This window comes from Zootoca vivipara, chromosome 1 (assembly GCF_963506605.1).
Source record: "Zootoca vivipara chromosome 1, rZooViv1.1, whole genome shotgun sequence".
In the NCBI taxonomy this organism is placed as follows: Eukaryota; Metazoa; Chordata; class Lepidosauria; order Squamata; family Lacertidae; genus Zootoca; species Zootoca vivipara.
The window spans coordinates 34,761,477-34,784,137 of record NC_083276.1 but is presented as its reverse complement, the minus strand read 5'-3'; the positions used below and the strand labels follow the sequence as shown (position 1 = coordinate 34,784,137).

The window sequence follows — 22,661 nt, the reverse complement described above, 5'->3', positions numbered from 1 at the left end:
AAGCAGCTCACTTACCTGCTGATGGGCTTTATTAGGTAGGTGAGAGAATAAAATATTTTATTCCCCTACTGATCCAAGTGTGTGAGTTAACAGACAACATAATCAGTTTATATTTTTCTCACAGTCGAACATTCACCCTTAGCAGCAACAGCATTAAAAGTAAATGAGGGTAAAATACTCGTGTTTACAGCAAAAACAGCTTCAGCCATATGCATGATGCTGGAATGATTGGAGGCACACCTCCTTCATAGCTGGCTGACGACAGAGAGTACTATATGCTTCTTCCTCTCCAGCAGAAGAGGGGGAAACCACACCACACAGAGACTTCTCTACCAATAACGTTTCTATGGTCTGAGTCTGCCTATCAGCAATACAGCTCTATGACCTTAACTCCTAGAAAAGAATATGCATCGTTAGATTTGACTGCATCTCTCCCACACCTGATTCTCAAATGGAGATCAGAATAGATGGCACTAGCACGGTTAAGAGGAGGGGTGTGGTGCCATGTGGGAATCCATGCAGATCAGCTCTAAGTGTTCATGCTTATCTAAGAGCTGATGCCCCCCCTCTCTCTCTCTGTGTGTGTGCATAAGTTCAGGGAGTAAACTTTGTCCTTGCCGACCTGAGTTTGAAAATTCCAGCACCCTCTTGCCCGCTATCCTTTTTTCAGAAGAAGCAGGTAGAGGGTTCAATAAATAGAAGAACTGCAAGGAGGGAAGGATAGTGAATAGGGCACTTTGAACAGACATTGATCCTTTGTCCCAGACGCAAGTGCCGTTCATGGTGAGCCTTCACTTTCCCCAACTCAGTTCAATATCAGTCACAGCCAACAAGAAGAACAACCAACAGGAGCAACAACAACCAAGTTAACAGCACAAGGATCTGAAATCAGCTTTTATGAAGGAAGACGTACTTAACATTTTTTAAAGGTTTGCTTGTTCACAGTTATATACGGGTGGGATATAAATAATAAAACTATTATACTACTTTTCCACCTAAAGGTCCTCAAAGCCACTTACAGAAAAAAAGGAAAAACAGTTGTATCCAATAAATACCTGTACTTCAGGTGAAGTGCTGTCTTGAGATAATGTATAAAGTATTCCAACACAAGCATTCAGGTGCTGAGTGGAGCTTATTCCTCCTAGATATCTATAGAGGGATCCCAGAGCCAAAGAATGTCCTGTTCTTGATATTACATCTCTGGCAGATTTTAGTCTATGCATCGTAAAAAAAATAAAAATAAACTGGATAAGAGATGCTTTGAGCTCAGCTTGGTTTTGGGAGAAGTGTCACATACATATTAAATCAAACGAAATTAGAATGGTGATTATAGCAACTGAGTCCAGCTTTACAAGGTAACTTTAGTGAAGCAAAGAGAAAAAGAATGTTGCTGGTGTCAAGTCTCCTTATAGCTAAGTGGTATCCTCTGCCCAGAACCCAGAGGAGAAGCTGAATGAATTATTTGCATCAATCTTCACAATGGAAGATATAGGGCAGCAGATTCCCAAACTGCTTTTTGCAGTTTGCAAACTAACTTTGGCAGGAAGGGAATCTGACGAACTGAGGCAGATAGCGGGGATGAGAGATGAAGTTCTAGGCCTAATACACAAAATAAAAACGGACAAGATTGCTGGGTCTGGATGGTATCCACCTGTCAAATTGCTGACCTTCTAACAAAAATACATAACTTGCCCCTCAGATCAGCTTCCATCCCTGAGAAATGTAAAGCAGTAAATATCACACCAATTATTTAAAAGGGATACAGAGTGATCCTAGAAATTTCAGGCTGGTTATCTTAACATTTGTCCTTGGAAAACTAGTGGTAATTATTGTTAAAGGTAAAATAACCAAGCTTATAGAAGAACAAGCCCTGCTGAAATAGAGCCAGCGTGGCTTCTGCAAGAGCAAGCCCTGTTTCACTGAATTCTTCAAGAATGTCATCAAGCATCTGGTTGACACAGTGTACTTGGACATTCAAAAAGCTATTGAGAACCCCCAGAACAGCACCCAGAGGGAGGAAATGGGAGATTTTTTTCATCTAGCAAACTTAAAAGCTCACAGGTGGAACATTCATCATAGCATGACAATGAACTCTACCCTTGAAGTTTTTTCTTACTTCTGACTGAGCAGTTCATGGTGTAGTACAATGCAATGTAACAAAAGAAGTGTCTTACTTGTCAAAGCTAATTTGCACCAATCCAGCAGTGAAGGTACTGTCAGCAGCTACTTGTGCAAGTCTGGCTAAGGATTCTGCAGCAGAACATCTTAAGAGTGGATTACTACTTTCCAAGGCACTCATCACTAAGGTCAGGGCGCAGCTTCGAATTTCTTCAGAACCTAAATTTCCCTTGCAGCTAGCCAAGTACTAGAACAAAAAAAGATTTATTTTTTTAAAGCTGCTATTAATTTACTCCTTGAACTGTGAATGTTCCTGCTATTCCTTCAGAATATGTAGATACAGCAGACATAATTTTACAGGGATAAAGACTATCTATGCAATATCCCTACAGGAATAGTTCCTAACAGGGCAGTCTCGAGCAGGTCGTGCGCCCTGGCGCTGAGGGGCGGAGATCGCTCCGGCGCCCCCGCCCTCGCAGGGCATAGCATGGCTTCGCCGTGCAGCGCCTTGCCTACCGGCCTGGTGCCCTGGCACCCTGCGCCACCGGGACTCTACCTAGAGCCAGCCCTGGTTCCTAAGGTCATGTTATTCTACCACTCTAAGCTGCTATATTTTGCGCAATGGTGCCTGAAAAATGAAGATAAAATATATAACCCATCTTCATGTACATGAGCATCTTATGAGCTGTAGGAAAAAGTTTTTTTCTGGACACCATCAAGCAGATGAAAACAGAGGTAGGATGCACATACAGCAGTATATTTTTCCACTTGACTCTAGATGCAAGAGGAAGATAATTATGTTGCCAGTACACGACACCTGCAGCTATACAAACATGGCTTCCATTAGAGAGTTTCTAAACTATAGTGGAATGTGGATTCCTGCATTGCACCAGTTTTTCTCCTTGTCAATGCAGCATGTTTTTAAGGTCAGAAAAGACAGTGCCCATCATGCATTTCCACAGTGTGCATAAGGTTAAGAAATAACGAAACGTAAAAGAGTCTGTATCATGTTCCCTCTAAGTCTAAAAACAGAAAACTAGGACGAGATCTGGTGGATGGTAAACAGAAAGCAAGGAAAAACATTTTAGAAGGGCAAGCAGCAAATACACATATTTAAAGTTGCATTTATTGAAATTATATTCGAACTCTAAATTTTCTTCCTGGTGATGAATACTTGCAGACAGTATGGAATTTAATACAATGCCACAATAATGTGATTTATTTTCAAGGACATAGAGCTCTCAGAAGTATTATTCAAAATTTCTAATTCACAGAAATAGCACTATAGTAACACTTCTCAGTGCTTAAGGTATAATCGCCAACGGACCTGTTTTTGTAACAAAGGGAGACTCTTACCTTCAGAACATTAGAAAATGCTGATAGAACATTTTGCTGTACTATCTGCTGTCGTGATCCTTTGGTTTGTTTTATAGATGTCAATAATTGTTCTAATACTTGCAACCTTAAACACACAAAAACAGGAGGATACAGGGGATATAACTAATCTCTCTCTTATTCAACCAAGTTCAGCAGATATCAGGTTGTTGAGCAGGGAACACTGCTTTTGCTGTGGCTGTGGCATGTCCCCTAGTGTAGAACTCACTATTTCCCAATGTGTCCCTAGGGTCCTTTCTCTGGTTGTCTGTTAATCCCAATCTAGTACACCTTTCTTTCTATCTACCCTTTTTCAAAAAAGATTATCATCCAACTTTATCATTCTAAGTAACTACTATAACACTGCATATATTTTATTATGTTTTTAAAAAGTGATGCATGTGAACATATTTGCATATATGGATATACACCCACACTTCATAAATGAAAAGCATTTTGTTGTTTGTGTCCTGCATTTCACAAGATATTGCATTCTGTAGGCTTGAGAAGACAGGTGGGGAACCAGTAACCATTGCTGCTGCTGCTCCTACAGCGGCTGGATTAATATTCAAGGTGGCCAACCACAAGAGGCCGAACAATATCTCTTAACTATTCTTCCTCCCCACAGCCTATTCTGTTCCTACCTGCTCACCATCAATAGACCCCAATGTGCTTGTTACACTGCAGATTGGTTTCACAAATACTTGTGCACCTGAATTAGAAAATGGCAGGACAGGAAGGTGCAGGAGCTTCGTAAGAAGTTGAGTATGCACATGAAATATGAAATTAGAACTAGATTGGGAAACAGAAAAATGTTCACGTATGTTATTTCAAAGGCAGGATTCCTTGGAATACCAGTTGTTTGCAGGCTGGGGAGGGTGAGTATAGAATGGAGACAGCGGTGGAGAACTCTTGCTTTCATACTCTACAGTGGCCTTTCAGGCCACTACAGGCAACACACTGTGGACCAGGCAGACATATGGACTAATCCAGCTGGACTTTTACACTTTTGGTAGGAGTTTCTGCTCTAAAGGAACCAGAAGGATCAAGGTGTCTCAGACTTTTCAGATAGACATGAATGGATTTGGATCTAGGAAAACCAATTTCAAATCTCACCTATGCAGAATGAGGATGGGTAATAGCACCACTTTCTCAGCATTTCTTGGTAGCTAATTATTTTCACACATAAGCTAACTCGGGGCTGAAAATTAATTCAGCTTCTGTATAATATTTTATATAGATATATTTTTACACAGAGTCCTCAGGCCACATAACCATTTACTTTTTTTGAAATTCCAATGTGCTGAACATTGCAACCGCCTGTTTTACATGCACTAGTCATTATCTTTTTTTATTGTTTTTACCTTTGGGACTCTGGAACATGGGAAAATATGACTCCAAAGAGACGGGTTGCTGCTCCAATAATGGATAATGTTGGTGGTAAGGGTTTAGGCACAGAACCACCTTCTGCAGCTCTCTCATAAACCGAATATGGGTCATACTCCAGACTTCCACCAGCTATACTGTTAACTAGGAACAGCTGGAAAGATTGGAGAAGTGCAATTGTTATCACCAGACATCAGACTACCTTCTCTGAATGTGTAAGTTACTGCTGAAGCATACCTGCTCTTCAATAAATCTGTGCTCTGTCTCCTGTAGTAAGGGACCCAGTAAGTTAAGTTCATCCTGGTGACAGAGAGATGGAAGGTAAGCAGCAGAGGGTGACATCTGGTTATCGGGCTGAGTCAAATCAAGCACAAGTTCTTTGAGAACAGCAGAGAAGCTTCCTGTAAATTATGGAGAAAGAAGGAAATTACTTTTATATAAAACTAGTATCCAAAGATATTATTGGCAAGGTGCTTAAGGACGAGATTTCTTTTTTATCTTTAACACAAAGAATCAGGGGAACTGCCACAGATTCTGCCGTCAAGTCAACAGCAGTTAGGGAAACTGCAGAGGTCAGCACACCTGGAGTGAAACACACGAGCCTCATCCCAGGAAATCCATCTTCATGATTATGGTACCTCCCCTGCCAAGTACATATGGTATTTGGGACTTCTGATAAATGTGCCTTTTGGCAAGTCATAACACTAAACAAGTTAAACAAATGTGGAGTGTCAAAACTTCATAATATCAGGGAAAGTATCCTATTAGATATTTGAGCCAAAGAAAAACGTAATGAACAATTTCAGAAAATCCCACTATTTGTAGAGCATCGTGGTTAGGTTGAAAGACAGCATGGGCACAAAAACGAATTCAAGTCCCTACCTATAAACACAAGTTACTGAAGTTAACAAAGAAACAAAAATGTTTAACAGAATTACAATTTCTTCTTTCGCTTCAACACTTTTTAGCTTTTGTAACTGCTTTGTTACAAGTCAGGTTTAGTTGTACTGAACACAAAAGTTACTTTGGAATGAAAGTTATTTTTCTATTCATATTCAGTGATTATGTGAGCAGAAGGTAGCTTGCATAACCAGTCATTTTATTTCCCTACTCCATGTCTGCAACCTCCACAAAGCTTCTGTGAAGTGTTGGGGAGCCCCTCCTGCAATTGGTTTGGTGTGGTCTGAATTAAGCAACAAAGGTCATCAGAGCAGGCAAGCGGCATCTTTCCCTTTCCCAGGCACTCTAGATATGGCTTAAACTTCATTCAGGTGAAACTCTCTTTCCATAAGGTAAAGGTAAAGGGACCCCTGACCATTAGATCCAGTCGCGGACGACTCTGGGGTTGCGGCGCTCATCTTGCTTTATTGGCTGAGGAAGCCGGCGTACAGCTTCCAGGTCATGTGACCAGCATGACTAAGCTGCTTCTGGCAAAACCAGAGCAGCACACGGAAACGCCGTTTACCTTCCCACCGGAGCGGTACCTATTTATCTACTTGCACTTTGACACTTTCTCAATTAATATTTTGGCTTGATTACTATCCACACATTTGGTATACATATAAATTCATGATGTTAAATTACTTTTCCATTAAAATAAGACTGGTTTGTCCATTTGTCAATAAAACAAAATGGACATGAACAAAAGCTTTGGAAGTATTTCAGGGAAGTATTGTTTGATGAAACACTTACCTTCATAGCTCTTTGGAGGCAACAAAGTAAGCAGTTCAAAAAGTCTTTTCCTGTACATCACTGCTGATGGTTTTAAAGGATTGCCATAGGTTTTAGTTAGTGAAGGAAGCCTTAAAACATAAAAAAACACATCCCAAAGTTAAAAGAGAAAAACATCTATCCAAAAAATTCCAGCTACTATTTTGCTTTCTACCTCACCTAAGATTCAATGTCTGGAAAGCTTTAAAAATAAATTAATTAAACCACTGTACAGCACTATATATGTACAGCAATTCTCAAAATATCACTCCCTCTAATGCTGAACTGAAGTGAATACAGGACGTTATGTTATACCAAGTCTCATCATTAGTCCATTAAACTCAGTATTGTCTACTCTGGCCAGCGGTGGCTCTCTATGGTACCCGGTAGGAAGTCTTTCCCAGCCTCTATCTAGAGATGGCAGGAATTGAACTCAGGACCTTCTGCATACAAAGCAGGTGCTCTACCACTGAGCTACAGCCCTTCCCCATCAGGTGAGTCCAGACGGAATTGAAGCCAAAACAGGATAGCTAGAATCCTGCCCTAAAACATTCTAGTAAAGGGTTGAGTCCAGTAAGAGAGACCATGAATGTTCAGTAGGGTTTGAACATTGAAGTGTGGTATGATAAAACACTCTGCCTGAACTCCTTACAATTTATAGTATTCTGCAAGAAGACACGGCTGTCTTGGCTTCTTCTTAAACTTTGTGACTATACAAAAATGATGATACATGTCAGAGGTTCTTGTGGCTACTCTTGAGTAACGACGCTCCACACCTCCTTGTCTTTAAGGTGTTTTTATTGTGCATATTATTTACAGTGCAAAGAGTCTGGAAAACATGTCTGCTTAGTCAGAGTCAGAACCTCGCAATGGCTTCTTTCTGTTTCACGCCCAACATAACAGCTTGGGAACACCAAAGCGCCTCCCTCTCGCCCTAAGGGGTGCCGTGCACCTCAATTCAGGCGTCGGGGGGGAAGGGCCTTCCTTCTGACTGCTCTCCCATGGCCAATCCCGTCATTTCCTCCCCAGCTGCTTCCTTCTCTACTCGGTGTTGAGGCTCTCTCATGCTGTCAGAGCCTCTTTCCTCCCTCTCTACTTCCTGATTCCTGTAATCTGATCCGCTACTGGACTTCCTGCTCTGCGAAGAACTCGACCTGATGAGGGGGTCTGTTCCTTATAAACCCTGCCCTTTACAATACGTTTAAAAGGAAGAAAGAACTACTGCTTTTTGTGCTGCAAACACACAAGTAAAGACCTGCTAACCCGTTTCTGTATCAGGTATAATCTTGTATTGACTCTGTGAAGGACTGCTGTAGAAGTTTCCAAGCAATATTTTCCTCTCTTCATGTATAAAATTTCAACCTGGATTGCCACACTAGTACAACTATCCACACAAAACCATTACTTTGTTGATATTTGTAGAAATATTCAGTGCTTTTATTTTTTTGCTATGAAATCAACAGCTCAAAATCAAAGTTTTAGTTAAAAATGAGCGCTGCTCTGCAGCAATACTCACTGTGTCAGTAAAGCAACAGCACATGGGAGGGGAGGAAGCAATCTTTGAATCACTTCATCTGTAAGGAGGCCCCCACAATGGACAATAAAACTTTTAATAGCTGGGAATAAAGGATACTGACTATTAAAAAGTAGAACTTTAATTTTTATAATGAATTATAGATGTATACCTAGAAATCCAACAATAGAATTGGTTCATATGTCTAACAACTATTTCTGTCTCCAAAAAAATGTGAAAAGGCTTAATAAAAATAATCTGGTCTATTTTGCTAACTGGTAACCTCTATTTCTAAACAGTAGGGTGCTGCAAATAGTCAAATTCCCTTTGTTTTACTGTGGAATGTTAAGAATAGTTCTTCTATGTACTTGAATCCATCATTTCCACCATAAGTGGGAAACTGGGAAAAAGAGATCTCAGGAAGTATACTGCATATACACACAGTCAAAAAGAGAACATCATTTTTCCTTCAAAATGTGAAGAGAGGGGAGAAATTACAAAGCAGCCAAGATAAATTCCACATACCACAGAGAGCACCTGCACGGCTTTCCAGCGTCACTTGCCATGTAAATGAATCACCCCGGCTTTTCTCAGTTTCTAAATCTCTAGGCGATAATGGGAATGCACATTTCCACAATAACAGCATTCTTGGAAGATGGTGCTGAACAACCGCTGGACCTATCATGTTAATATTGGACATTTTCTCATATTAATACGATGCACTAAAATTCTGATGGCAACAACGAACCTTAAAAAACCACGCGCTAGCTGCCCAGAAGGTACAAGGATGATGGGAATTGTAATCCAACAACATCTGAGAGGCACATTTGTTAGCTGAAATGGAACTGCATCAATAAGGCATAAGCCACAGCACCCAAATGATCTAGTTGAGATTCCTGCATTGCAGGGGGTTGGACTAGATGCACCTCCGAGTTCCTTCCTACTCTACAATTCTGTGATTCTTATGAACACAGAGTGCATCTGGCACCTTCCCTATACAGTTTTTGGAGTCCGCTGAAAATGCTATTTGTAACCCTGGCCTTTGATGCCTAAGATAGATAGATAGATACTTATTGCTCAACCTACTTTTCCAATTGCAATTTGGTTTGAACAGTTTTTGATGTTTCATTTTAAATTGCTGTAACCTTGGGGTGAATAATGGGTAATAAATTAAAATAATCACCAAGACCGTATTGTGCCATGCTACACAAGCAGTCTGTAGAGGAGTGGCAGGTGAATCAAAATGCTTGCAGACCATACTACCACCTCTGCTTTAAACAATTGCTTTTCCTGTTGGGTTTTGCTTACATGTTCCATTCATGACAAGGCTTAGTACAACCTGCTGTGCTCCTCTTTCCGCCATATGTCCTCTTGTGCAACAATCAATACATCAATCTAAACTCTAAAACTTTTGAGGTGAAAATGAAAATATTTTAACTAACATCAGGAGCGTCAAAGCCTCCATCTGAAACAGCACATATACTGCAGCTTGGTTGGTGCATATGTAGGCCAGTAAAAGGAGCTAATGGGGAAATAAGGAGCGGGAATTAAACCAACCAGCTGTTCAGCAGAGCATAAAGACAGGGGAAACAGAATCCAGCCCCCATCCAAAAATAGGATTCCAGCTTTGTAGATTGGCCTGTGCCTGGGCTAGGCAATTTGAGTGTGCATAATCCCTAGCTAGAGGTGACATGAATTATTTTGCGTAATTACCATGAGCTCAAGAATTCAGGGAAGAATTCTTCCGCTTGAAGCATCACGGAAGATGGCTGAAAATTCCATTGCTCCAGCTCTCACAGGCTAATTAGAGGCTGAGATTGGAGTAATCAGCCTCCAAAAATCTTCCCGGCGGGTACGGGAAGATGTAGTCTCATCCGCAGATGCCCAACAACCCAGACCCAAATTCAGAAGGAAGGAGGGGCTGGGGGGCACTGGATGGAAAGCCCCCGAGAGAGTCTGGCTCTCCTGGATGCTGTCTGCACAAGTGAATCAAGTTCCATTTCTTAAGATGAAAATTAGATTTAGGTTTTGGACATGCTTCAAATGAGGAATGAGGAATTACTCTGCTAAACAACCCAGCCACTGAGGTGACAAAAAAGACTGAATCGAAGAAGGACTAACAACAAAGTTGGTATGTTGGAACGGAACGGAAAGGGGGCGGCGAGCCTCTTTTATTATTGTATTTTGCTTCATAATATTACTTGGCAAAAAGCCCCCAGAAGAACCGTTTACAATATCTATAACAAGCAAGGCTGGAAGGTTTGGTATTCGTTGACATAATATGGCTTTAAAATTATAAACTGTGTAGAAATGAAAATATTATATAATTAAGGTTGCAATTTGGAAATCTGCCATATTAGAAGTCAAGACCAGGCTGCAGAATTATAAATAGTCATAGGGGGACGTGAGCCTTTAATATGTCATTATATTTGTATTTCCAGTTTGATTTGGTAAATCTCCTCTGGAAAGGCTAATGGTTGATGTTTGATGTAACCGGTTTTGGAAAATTACTGAGCAGACTCTTAGACTTGATTTTATCAGAACTATGTGAAGATGGCGGCTGCCAGCAGTGAAAAGACTGCGAACTTATGGAAGGGAATCATAAAATCCACACAGAAACACATCATTGTTTGTTTTAACTCGCTTGTGGAAACAACTCAGAGGCTGTGAAAGAATGAAGGATAACAACAGAAAGAAATAGAGGAACCACTGGGAATGATTATGAAATGCAGTAGAACTATGATGATGATCAGAACCTTCCGAACTTGAAGCATGGGAAGTCCCCCCAAAAAATATAATTTGGCAGAATTTGGATTATTTGATATGTATATGTATAATTTGGAATATTTAATGTGATTTGATTGGATTGTTAAAGTGGAAAATTTAATTAAAATGATTTATAAAAATAAATAAATTCAGGGAGGAATTCAGCCTTGTGTCAGGACAAGCATTTCAGCTTGCCAAATGGAAAGATCCCTCTCTCCTTACCTCACACACTTTCCAGAGGGATCTCTCAACCCCCATCCCAGCCACTTTCAGGCGGATGAGAAGCCCTGGTATGCAAGCACAAGTCCTTGTCTAGGGCTTCTGCTGAAGGGATTCATTAGTTGAACCTCACACTTATGTTTTCTTGATGCATATTTCAGACTCCCTCCATACAGATTGCTTTGTCGTTAATTGTTGTTGTTAAAAGGGAGGGGGGAGTTAAGTTTGCTAACTTAAGACTTAACATAGCTGTCAAGTTCTCTCTTTTTTAAGGAAAATTCCCTTATGCTGAATAGGCTTCCTTGCGAGGAAAGGGAAAACTTGACAGCTATGCTACTATTGTAAAAACAATTGTATGCTGCATATAGCTAGACTTCACCGTTTCTTAACTTTGGTGGTTATTAAATAATTAAGAAGTGTCTGCTATTAGGAAAAAAGATATACAATTTAGTATGGCTTTAAAGATGTTACAGGCTTAGCATGCAACCACTTTTGCCTGTCACTGCATGAGCCAACTGGATAACTTCCCCACCTACTGGGCACAGTATGGAATTCTGATACATACTTACATGTAGCAAAAACAAAGGCATTTAAACCAGAAATGGGCACACTTGTGAATTTAAACACTCTCAGGAGAGCGATCATGTAAGCCATGTTCCCAGGTTAATCACCAGCTGGGTGGTAGTGTTTACTGAGGTGAATTATTAGAATATAAAAAGCCAGGATTTCTTCCTTGCAAAACAAACAAACCACTCTACTAAGCTGATGTGCAGAACACCACATTCATATATTGAAATAAGTAATGAGTAGACTAGTGAGTCTTACCCAATGTCATTAAGGCAGCTATCAGGAGCCATCCAGATTGCATTCGTTGTGTTGAGATGCGGCTATTCTGAGAAGCAGAACGCAACAAATCCTCAGCTACTGTCATGACTGCCTATAATAAAAAGTGATAGTTTTTGCATTAACAATGAAAATACATAATTAAACACTTTCTGAGAAAGATATGCATATTGTTTCTATATATTTAACAGCTCCCAAAGAGGATAAATGGGAGCTGTTAACAATCGGTAAAATTCCAGAGCAGCCACTTTTAATTCTGCTTAGCAAGGAAATCTTGTGACACCTTAAAGATTAGCCAATGTATTGTGGTGAGAGCTAGACTCCATGTCTTCAGATGCTGTGAAGTGGCCTTCTGCATGTGAGGGACGCATATTATGCCTTCCCACTGGCCACTCCTTTGTTAGGCAATTGTGTTTTATGTACTGTATTTTCCTTGGACTGGCTCCTGAGAGGCTGCTTCATGAATGGCTCCTTCTATTCACTTCTATGCTATTCACAGAAGGCACCAAGATGCAGCAGAGGCTCCCAACTGGATGAACAAGGGTGGGTGGACGTGATGTTCAAGGATCCTAAATGATTCCTTTTGCCTGCAGTCTGTACATCATTTTTCATGTTGCCCTGAAGGGTCCTACAACCCTCCAGAACAACTTTTCAGGGAGCTGCAGGAGGAAAGAGGAATCAGTAAAGATCACCTCCCGGGTTCTCTCAGAGCAGAACACTGTTCAGAGAAATTCTGGACCGAACCTAATTGTGATTATTTTAGCTTACTCTCGTTTTTCTCTTGTAAGTCACCCAAAAAAACCTCTGGTAGTAATAGTATTTATGTATGCATAAACAAAACAAAATGCTGGTTTAGAGGCTTAGAATGGTGGAGGGGATAAGCTGGCAGTCTCTTGTTACTGAATAAAGTACCCTTCAGAACTTGGGATGAAAGTGCAATAAGGTACTGTATGCAATAATGCTTTAATGGCAAGAGCTGTTGTTTCCAACTGTTTGGACCTCTACAGTGGCAGCAGACATTTACACTAAAGTTGCCTCCTATTTTGCTTGAGATCCCATTAGATTTTTTAAAAATGACGATGGCTTGAATATTACGTTTTTAACGAAAATGTATAAACCGCTTGTGCATTAAAAAAAAAAAAGTAAAGCTTCGGTTACTTATAAAACATGATTATAAAACACAAACCAATGAAAACAAATATGCATTAAAACATGGTTAATTAAAACAAACAAAAAATCAAGAAAATGTTTAGAATAAAGTTCATTACATCATGTGTCTTGCTGGAGCATAAAAATGTTCAGCAGGTGTCTTAAACTGTATAGTAAAGGCACATGCTTAAAGTCAACAGCCAGGGAGTTTCAAAGTAAATATGCTGCCATACTATTATCCATTGCTCCTCTTCAGTTAGGCTTGTAATTGCAGGTACTGGACAGATAAGCACCTAGATTAGACTTATTGGAGAGTCTTCAATTCCAGAGAGGGATCCTGAGATGCATATGGCATGCAAGCAAGACAGCTGGCATGCAAGCTACCCACTTCAGATGCAGAGAGGTAGCAATGAAAAACAGAAATAAGATCCCTTGCCAAAAAAGCTCCCGTCTCTCATCACAGAGAAGCAACTTATCTGTGGATGTACTTCTAATTAGCCATTCTAAAAGAAAATCTTTTGCTTGGCAAGGCCAAATGGGTTTCACTTCCATTGTTCAGGAACACAAGGCTCAGAACCCGCCCACCCCCGCAATGACAAAGCTGCGATGTCTGTGGGAAAGTGGTGAGCTATGGTAATCTGCCAATTTAAACTAATACCACGCCAGGATGAGGTTATGGAAGTTTGAGTCTTTTAAAAGAATTTCACCAGCTCTTAAAGAGATGAAGAGAAACTCCATGAATTCAGAAAACATCAAGCAACTTCCTCAGACAAGAATTCCCCCATCTCTCTTAGTTCAGTCTGTTATCAAGAGCGGTGTTAATTTCTCTATTTAAGAAACAGTAATTGTTAATATTTTCATTCTTTCACCAACCCTGGTTTTTTTTGAAATCAATTCACTGAGGATTGTGGTCTGACCAAAACTAAGGAACATCACACTGAGGCTTACCTGAGAGTAAGTGCCATTGAAAACAATGGGGCTTACATGCCAGTAAATATACTTGATTGTGCTAGTTACAGGTAGGTAGCCGTGTTGGTCTGAGTCGAAGCAAAATAAAAAAATTCCTTCAGTAGCACCTTAAAGACCAACTAAGTTTATATTTTGGTATGAGCTTTCGTGTGCATGCACACTTCTTCAGATACTTCTTGATTGTGCTGTTAGTTATATGTGAAGAATAGAACTCACCGCTCTGTAAAAATGATATATCAGTGTACCTAAATGATACATGGATGGAACAAAAAATCTTAAATCCATTGTGCTCAGTGGTTGTGTTTCACGAAGCATATGGTCTAATACAATAAAATGGACCAACCAGTCATTTGAAATATTCCAGGTTTTTCAACACTTTCTTCATCATGCACAAATATTCTCTGTAGTGAGGAACTTGACAGACTGTTTTTTTTAAAAAAAATGTTGTCTATAGCTGTATCAAACAGTTAATTCTGCCTTTGCACTGAAGACCAGGACCAAGGTTCAAATAATTACCTTTCCTTTGCAATGTGGAATTCCTAAAGGACACATTCTGACAGCTCCCAGTAGAGCAGCAACAGCAAAACTGTAGCCAGTCACCGCTTCTGGGGAGGATTTGAGTGCTGTGAGCCGCTCGATACAGCGATCCAGAAGTGGCGAGAGAAAGCAGGGCAGTGCCACAGCAATGCAGCGCAAGCACCATGCTGCTGCCAGCTGAACCGAAATACTGGGGTGGATAATAATGGAGACCACTGCATCCAAAACCCCTGGAAAGTCAGAAATGTTAACAAATCAGCACAGCAAATTTATGGGAATGGTAACTGAGCTAGATTCACAGCAGACTTCTGAACACACTAATGAACACCGTACTAAAAAATTCTAGGGTGCTTCATGTCATAAATTCTAGGGTGCTTCATATTGCTCTTGACCATGTAACTGCTAGTTTTCTCATCAAGCTCAGAAACTTCAAATATTTTAATTATCTTTTTTTCTGTTACCTCCTGCTCTTGGTCAAGCGATCTCTCTACGTACACTATCAAAAAATTTTGTTCACTGTCTTATGGCTTCCTGCATTGACTACTGGCGCAACATTCATCTGATATGATGGTGCCCATATTATAATTTTCTGCTCATTCCTTTACTCTTTTAATTGCCATCCCATCTTCCCTCATCTTCATTTAAGCTTCTTGTACTTACTTTCAAATTGTTCCACAGTCTATATTCTCTCTCTGTATCCTCTTGCCTGCTAACTAGATACTAAAGGATCCAATCTTCTAACTATATGTAAGATTACTCTCTTTTATTTGCCTTTTCACTTACAGCTCCCTATCACTCAGATGTTCTACCTAACACCCACTTTTCCGTTATGATCACATTGAAGCACACACACACACCCTTCAGGTGTTTTCCCACGGACACTCCTTCCCCTTTTACCTCCCAGCTGCTTTCCTCTTGAAAAAGTCTAGTCTTTGATTAGATTATAAACCGGAGGAACACATTCCAACCACAATTTCTATACAGGGCATAGTGACTTTAAGGTCCTTTCTAACTAATAAGCATTATTATTACATAACACTATTGTAGTGTTGTACAAAGCTAAGTTACCTTTAGTAGGGGAAATAATTCTGAGAAACTTATCACAATTGCAACAAATACACTTTTTGTAATACGTGCAGCCAAGTTCTAACATTTTATTTAATTAGAAACAAGTATCGCAATTTTCAGATAACAGTTACTCCTAAGTAAATGCAAATAGGATGAAGGCCTAAATAATGATTATATAGAGAGTGTGCCTATTTTAACTAAGAGTCAGAGTATTTTATGTCCTACATATGGTTGAGAAAACAGAGTAATGAACTTCAAATCTGTGTTGTTGTTGTTATTTATATGCCACAGGAAAACATCAAACATTAAAATCTTCCCTATACAGGGCTGCCTTCAGATGTCTTTGAAAAGTCAGATAGTTGTTTATTTCCTTGACATCTGACAGGAGTGTGTTCCACAGATTCCCACCCTCCCCTTGACAACATGAAAACTGATTTCAAAAGCCCACTCATCACAGATCTCCTACATATTATCTGAACTAACACAGAATCTTTATCCAATAAGGATTTAAAACACACACAGAGAGAGAGACAATTGGGGTCATCTGAACCTGTATTAGAACTTGCCTTAATCCTGCAGCAAGATGAAATAGACCAAGGTACCCATAACGTTTTGTTTTCTTAAACTGATTTTTTATATAATGAGTCCAAAGTCTCAATGATCCAAAACATACATTTCACAAAATCACGGAGAACAAAAGGTATGATCCATTACCTGTACTAGAATCTTGTAGCACAGGTGCAGCAGTAGTGCCTAAATTCTGAATGAGGTTTCCAAGCTCTTCCAAAGAACATATAAGCATATGTTGGCTTGCTACCACATCTGTTGTACCAACACGGGTTTCCACGTTACTGTCACTCATGGCAGCATCTAGTAATATGACAGAATTGTGTGATCTTTGCTACATTAGACAAAACAAGAGACTTAAAAGACTAGGAGGGGATGGCTGGTACATCGCCCATATCTAATACGGTTTTGCAGTAAAAGTGGGCCTCCATTAAAACATTGATGGCAGGATACATCAAGGAGCAAAAAAACAAAGATCAGCTGACAACCAACTTTGCAGATATTCTCTGTATCTGCACATATGCAGAGGAAAATAGAAATGTGCTTGTTAAAAGAGTATGGGAGACCATATTTTGATGCTATGTTGTGGCAAACATACAGGTCCAAATCCAGAGAACGTTACTCACACGGAAGGACTGCTGAAATTAATGAGTCAAAGCTAACTTGCCCTATTGATTTTAATGGCATGATTAACTTCCTCTGAATTTGGGCCCAAGTCAATTGAGAAGAAAAAGTAGGTAGAAGGGCGCTTCAGTCAATGAACTGGTGTGCACATAAAAGTCTCCCAATCGCTTAGCCATGGAAGCAGTTTGTGGAATCCCACATTCCATTCTCACAGTCCCTTCCCTCTCAAGTGTGAATAGTCCTTACTGCTAGTACCAATCTTAATCACAATGAAGTCGAAGAAGAGTTTGCTATTAACCATGATTCGAATCAAGGGTTTGAAGCCAATTTCAAAATTTTGCTCAACAGTAAGCCCTGGTTAAGCAAGTCATTCCATATCCTGCTTCAGAACCAAGCACTAGCCTGAATATTCTCCATTTTGAAACCTATATATTTGAGTAGCAATGAGTGGCTCGGGGCCCATACACTCCCAGAGGCCCTGTCTTCTCATACTTGCCCCTGAAGAATGGAAAACTGGTACTGCAGACGATCCCTGCAGTAAGCAAGCAGGGCTTGAAGTCATCACCTATTAAGTGGTCGTCAGTGCCTTCAAGCCCACTGGATTGTCATAATCTAGATTCCAGCATTTCTGACACAATGTTCATAGATGCAGTGTACAAACACAAACCTCCCATTCTGAGAGAGACTATTGGACCATATGGTTATTTTATCTTGATGATGACTAGTTTGATGCCACAGGGAAGTTCATAACCAATGAATATGTGCATGATTCCCACACCAGTGGAAAATCCTCAACAGCTAGAAATCAGTGGTACACAATAAGGTAAAGGTAAAGGATCCCTGGACAGTTAAGTCCAGTCAAAGGCAACAATGGGGTTGTGGCTCTCATCTGACTTTCAGGCCATGGGAGCCTGTGTTTGTCCACAGACAGCTTTCCGAGTCATGTGGCCAACATGACTAAACCGCTTCTGGCACAATGGGACACTGTGACAGGAGCCAGAGCCCATGGAAACACTGTTTACCTTCCCGCAGCAGTACCTATTTATCTACCGTATAATCCGGCGTATAAGACGACTGGGCGTATAAGACGACCTCCAACTTTTCTAGTTAAAATATAGAGTTTGGGATATACTCGTCATATAAGAAATGTGACCCGGCGTATAAGAAATGTGACCCGACTTTTGAGAAGATCTTCCTGGGTTAAAAAGTAGTCTTATATGCAGGAATATACAGTATTTTCACTGGTGTGTTTTTGAACTGCTGGGTTGGCAGGAGCTGGGACCGAGCAACAGGAGCTCACCCCGTCGCGGGGATTCGAACTGCCGACCTTCTGATTGGCAAGCCCAAGAGGCTCAGTGGTTTAGACCACAGAGCCACCTGCGTCCCCGGGACACAACATGCAGTTCTGACTCCCATGGCTTTTAGTCAGTCATCAGACTTACCCTCCGCATAATAACCTTGACCTAAATTATGGAGAAATATTAAAGGAACTGACAGGTATTTTAAATTATTACAGTGGTGCCTCGCTTAATGAATGCCCTGCTTAACGAAATTTCCACTTAACGAAAGGTTTTTTCTAGTGGAGGTTGCCTCGCTAGACGAATTCGTTTTATGAAAAATTCGTCTAGCGAATCGTGGTTTCCCATAGGAATGCACTGAAATTCAATTAATGCGTTCCTATGGGCAAAAAAAAAATAAAAAAAAAATCAATGCATTCCTATGGGATTCGCTAGACGAATTTTTCGTTATAAGAAAAGACCCGCGGAACGAATTAAATTCTTCTAGCGAGGCACCACTGTATTCTGAAATCCAAAGGGTCATGTGGATTTTTTTATTTTGTTTTTTTAAAATTTTTAAATTATTATTATGAATCCCAAAGGGTCATGTGGATTTTTTTTCCAGATAAGGCATCGCTGGAGATGCAAACAGTACAGCATAGCCTTCATGAGCAGATTAGGAAATGATACAAAGTACTAGTGAAAAGGAGGGGGAAGAGAGAGCACATAATCTTGTTAGTCCCATACCCACAACTTTCTTCAGCTTCCAGATGGCTTGACAAATCTCCTTGGCAGTTGCAATTTGAGCTTTCCCCCCAAGAAGGCCTCCTACTGTAGCTCGGAGGATAAATGAAATACAGCGGCGGCGGCAGATAGAGTCCATCTGAGTCTGAATAGCTTTAGGGTGAGACTGGGAAACGAGGTCCAGAACATGGGAAAGCAAGGCAGAAAAATTCCTTTCAAGCCACTGCCCTCCCAGCGTGGAGATAAATACCACATATGCCTGAAAGAGATTTGATTAAAATGCAATGTTTTTACATCAAAATCTTCTTAAAAATATGATGCAGTATTAAAGAAGTAATAAAGGCTACCATTAAATAATATTAACAGGACACCAAAATAATTTTTTTTTAAAAAGACAACATGTTTCCAGCTTCATTATGTGAAGTAAGGTGGAAACAAATTGGTTTTTAGTCATCTAAGCCAAATTTAGATGCTATGTTGGGGGCAAAAACTGCTTTAAATTAAACCAGTAGTGACAAGGCAGCTAGCTTAACTATAAGTTCATTCAGCCTCTTTCATATATTTAATAACAGAGCAAGAGAAACGGCTATTACTTGTTATGTAAACTGTTGCATTTGGCATCAGTATGCAAGAACTTCCAGCAATTTAATATTCTGCATGTAGCATCCACATTTAGTGCAAAATGAAATTTAAGAATTATTAGGTTACAATAACCTACACCCTTGTGGGAAGTAGGGTGTTTTTACCCTCACCCTACAGGTTTTATTTTTAAAATGTTTGTCATGACTGGACTATTCCTCCTCCTTATTACAAATGAATTTTAACTGTTTGCAACTTCATGAATCAGAACAGAATGGAAGAATATTGGAAGCCCTTTTGCAACCGTATTCTGAAGAAAAAATTATCTTCAACTTCTACTCAATGCAGGTAATAGGTCAACCTCATAAATACTACATCCACATTGAGAATCACATTAAGAAGAAACACACCCAGGAAGAAATTCAGTGATGCCCTATGCTGACTGTCCTGTCAGCACAAGCATTGCAGAATGCCAGACAGAATTATCTGCTTCTCCTCCTCCTGAGCAGTTTTCAGGGTTCTCCTGCACCCCAAACCAATTTTGGGGTCATGGGGGAAAGAAAACCCGTTGCATTAAGTGGAAACCCTCACACAGGGCTTTTGGTGACAGGACTCATTAGGTGTATCCCCACCAATATATTGAATTAGTTACGAGAGAGTTATTTTATGGCAATCTAATTTTAGAATTTTAGAAGACAGGTTTCAACATTATTTTATTTGAGCACAGAGAAAAGAAGAAAAAGTGGTTGGAGGACAAGATCTTTTGTAGTTTAGCTGAATACATTTTCTAAGCATATTCCCTTCAGGCTTTAGACACGAAGACACAATTATTTTTCTTCAAAAATGTGCAGCAGAAACAGCCCTAAAATAATTTTCCTGAGTAGCCTGCTACAGGTTCTGGACTTCCATTTATGATGGAATTGTTTAAAGAAGAAACTGTAGCTTTATTTTTATTTTAGTTAGGGTATTTTGAAGGGACAGCTGGCCTCACCATGCAGGAGGGTGATTTGCTTTTTGGAAGGTGTAGGGAGAAGAGAAGGAATGAATTAGTGTTTCAATAATACAGCAATATTTTTTAAAGCATTGGCCCTACTGGGGTCACTTCATACTGGCACCCTATGAAGGGCAATCAATTAACAGATGGCAAAGTATTAATCCCACTCCCACACCGGATTTGCATTTATGTCAAAAATCCTCAGCTCTACTGACTCTGTAACAAAAAGTCTCAGATACTGCCACAAATTGCTAAATATGAAACTGCTCTGAGATTAGTTAGTTCTCTCTGCAGTGGCTCTCTGTCCTTGACAGTCACTGATCTGAAAAAATGTGAAAGATGTATCCTTTAAGTTGCTTTATTAATGCTTAATCAAGGAACAAGTTCTTTCAGACATCAACTAAGAGCAATTACATGTTTTGTGGGAAACAAGTCAGGCTCATGGTTCGGTTCTCACCAAACCAGGAGTGGAAACAAATCATGAGCCCCGGTTCAGATGAGGCAACGCGTCAAACCATGCCTGGTTTCCTGGCAGTGCAGCAGCAGCAAGTGAAGGAGGAGCAAAGCTCCTGTGATTTCAGCAGCATGCACAAGCGCACTGCTCATTCACATCAAGCCAGAGTTTATTTTAACTAAGGTTTAATGTGACACGTGAACCAGATCACAGAGAAGGCAGCGCCATTGCAAGCTGCAAAATAGAATAGCTCTTAAATGAAAGCAGAAGGGTTTGTGCACGTTAAGAAACATTTTTAAAAATAAAATAAAAAGACGGTGAGCTAACTCAAACATTATGAAAGAAAATTATAAATAAACATAATTAGCAAATTAATTCCTTTTGCAAAAAGAGAAATAAACACCATTAGCATCCAAGTAAAAGTAGGCAAGTAATTAGTCTTCTGTAAAAGCCTGTAAAATATTATCATGTAAAATCAATGAACTAGTTCAACACACACTACCATGCAATAATACTTTCACAGAAAAACAAAACAAAAAACAAAATAGTAACTTTTACAATACTGTATATAACATAATCCAACCTGAGTGACTCCAACTCTAACATCCCTGCTGACCGAGCTTGTCCCTTTCAGAATATCACCACTGGCTCGTAGAAATCCTGAACTTCCCCGAAGGAAACCTGTACCCAGAAGTTCCAAGGCTTCTTCAAATGAGATCTTGCGAACATTTTGTCTGGAAGAGGCTTTTTCAATGGGGGAAAAAATGCATCCACATTTATTTAGTAATTTCTGCTGTGTCTCAGGCATCGTAACGAAACTTAAACATTCAGTTCATACGACGTAGTTATTGGGTAAAAGGTCTGAAGTTCAGTCTAATCCTATGAACATTTATCTGAAGTAAATCTAAATTCATTGGACTTTCAAGTATGCACAAAGGATCACAGCGTATGTGTTTAAGCCTTATGTAACCACCTTGAAAAACCATGTATACCACCTTGAGCTCCTGGGAAGATAAAGGAGGTATATAAATGTAATAAATAAAATAAAATGTGATGAAGTTATTAGTGTTCATTGGAGACACTGGCTGAAGGCACATATGGCTAAATATCAATGAACATAAGCTTTGGGAGGAATACACAGAGTTGTCAGTGCATGCACTCACAGGAACATTTGCCTTTGGTTTCCTGGATGAGGAAGATGGCTTAGCAAGGCTTATACATAGCATAATTCCTGATCTAGGTAAACTAAAGAGTTGTTGTTTATTTTTACTACAGTACGTAATGAGTGAAAGCAAACACATTTTACTGGTAGTTTCAGGCTTAGAAAAAATATCATTCATGTCCAAATTTATCTAAGGGGAGCAGCAGGCCTAGAAGTAAATCTTCAATATCACAAATCATTCTAAGGGTTATTGAAATGAGAGAGGAGCACATTAAAAGAATCCAAGTTGGACCAGTTGTCCACTAAGGAGTGCTTTGATTAAAGGTAAAGGGACCCCTGACCATTAGGTCCAGTCGTGACCGACTCTGGGGTTGCGCGCTCATCTCGCATTATTGGCCGAGGGAGCCGGCGTATAGCTTCCAGGTCATGTGGCCAGCATGACAAAGCCGCTTCTGGCAAACCAGAGCAGCACATGGAACGCCGTTTACCTTCCCGCTGTAGCGGTTCCTATTTATCTACTTGCATTTTGACGTGCTTTCGAACTGCTAGGTTGGCAGGAGCTGGGACCAAGCAACGGGAGCTCACCCCGTCACAGGGATTCGAACCGC

General features: G+C 40.1%; 1 protein-coding gene across 3 annotated transcripts in view; it reads right to left on the bottom strand.

Annotated features, from left to right (window-relative positions):
• HEATR5A (HEAT repeat containing 5A) overlaps positions 1–22,661 on the bottom strand; it is a 59,243-nt gene that overhangs the window by 24,319 nt on the left and 12,263 nt on the right. For all 3 annotated transcript variants that reach the window (XM_035109897.2, XM_035109925.2, XM_035109907.2), the window contains 13 exons: positions 21,475–21,635; positions 18,868–19,123; positions 16,367–16,522; positions 14,564–14,814; positions 11,912–12,023; positions 8,627–8,779; positions 8,105–8,204; positions 6,571–6,680; positions 5,116–5,279; positions 4,857–5,032; positions 3,475–3,580; positions 2,175–2,365; positions 1,056–1,215 (listed from right to left, as the gene is read on the bottom strand). In XM_035109897.2, the coding sequence (XP_034965788.2) occupies positions 1,056–1,215; positions 2,175–2,365; positions 3,475–3,580; positions 4,857–5,032; positions 5,116–5,279; positions 6,571–6,680; positions 8,105–8,204; positions 8,627–8,779; positions 11,912–12,023; positions 14,564–14,814; positions 16,367–16,522; positions 18,868–19,123; positions 21,475–21,635 (2,096 nt within the window). The remainder of the gene's footprint in view (positions 1–1,055; positions 1,216–2,174; positions 2,366–3,474; positions 3,581–4,856; positions 5,033–5,115; positions 5,280–6,570; positions 6,681–8,104; positions 8,205–8,626; positions 8,780–11,911; positions 12,024–14,563; positions 14,815–16,366; positions 16,523–18,867; positions 19,124–21,474; positions 21,636–22,661) is intronic.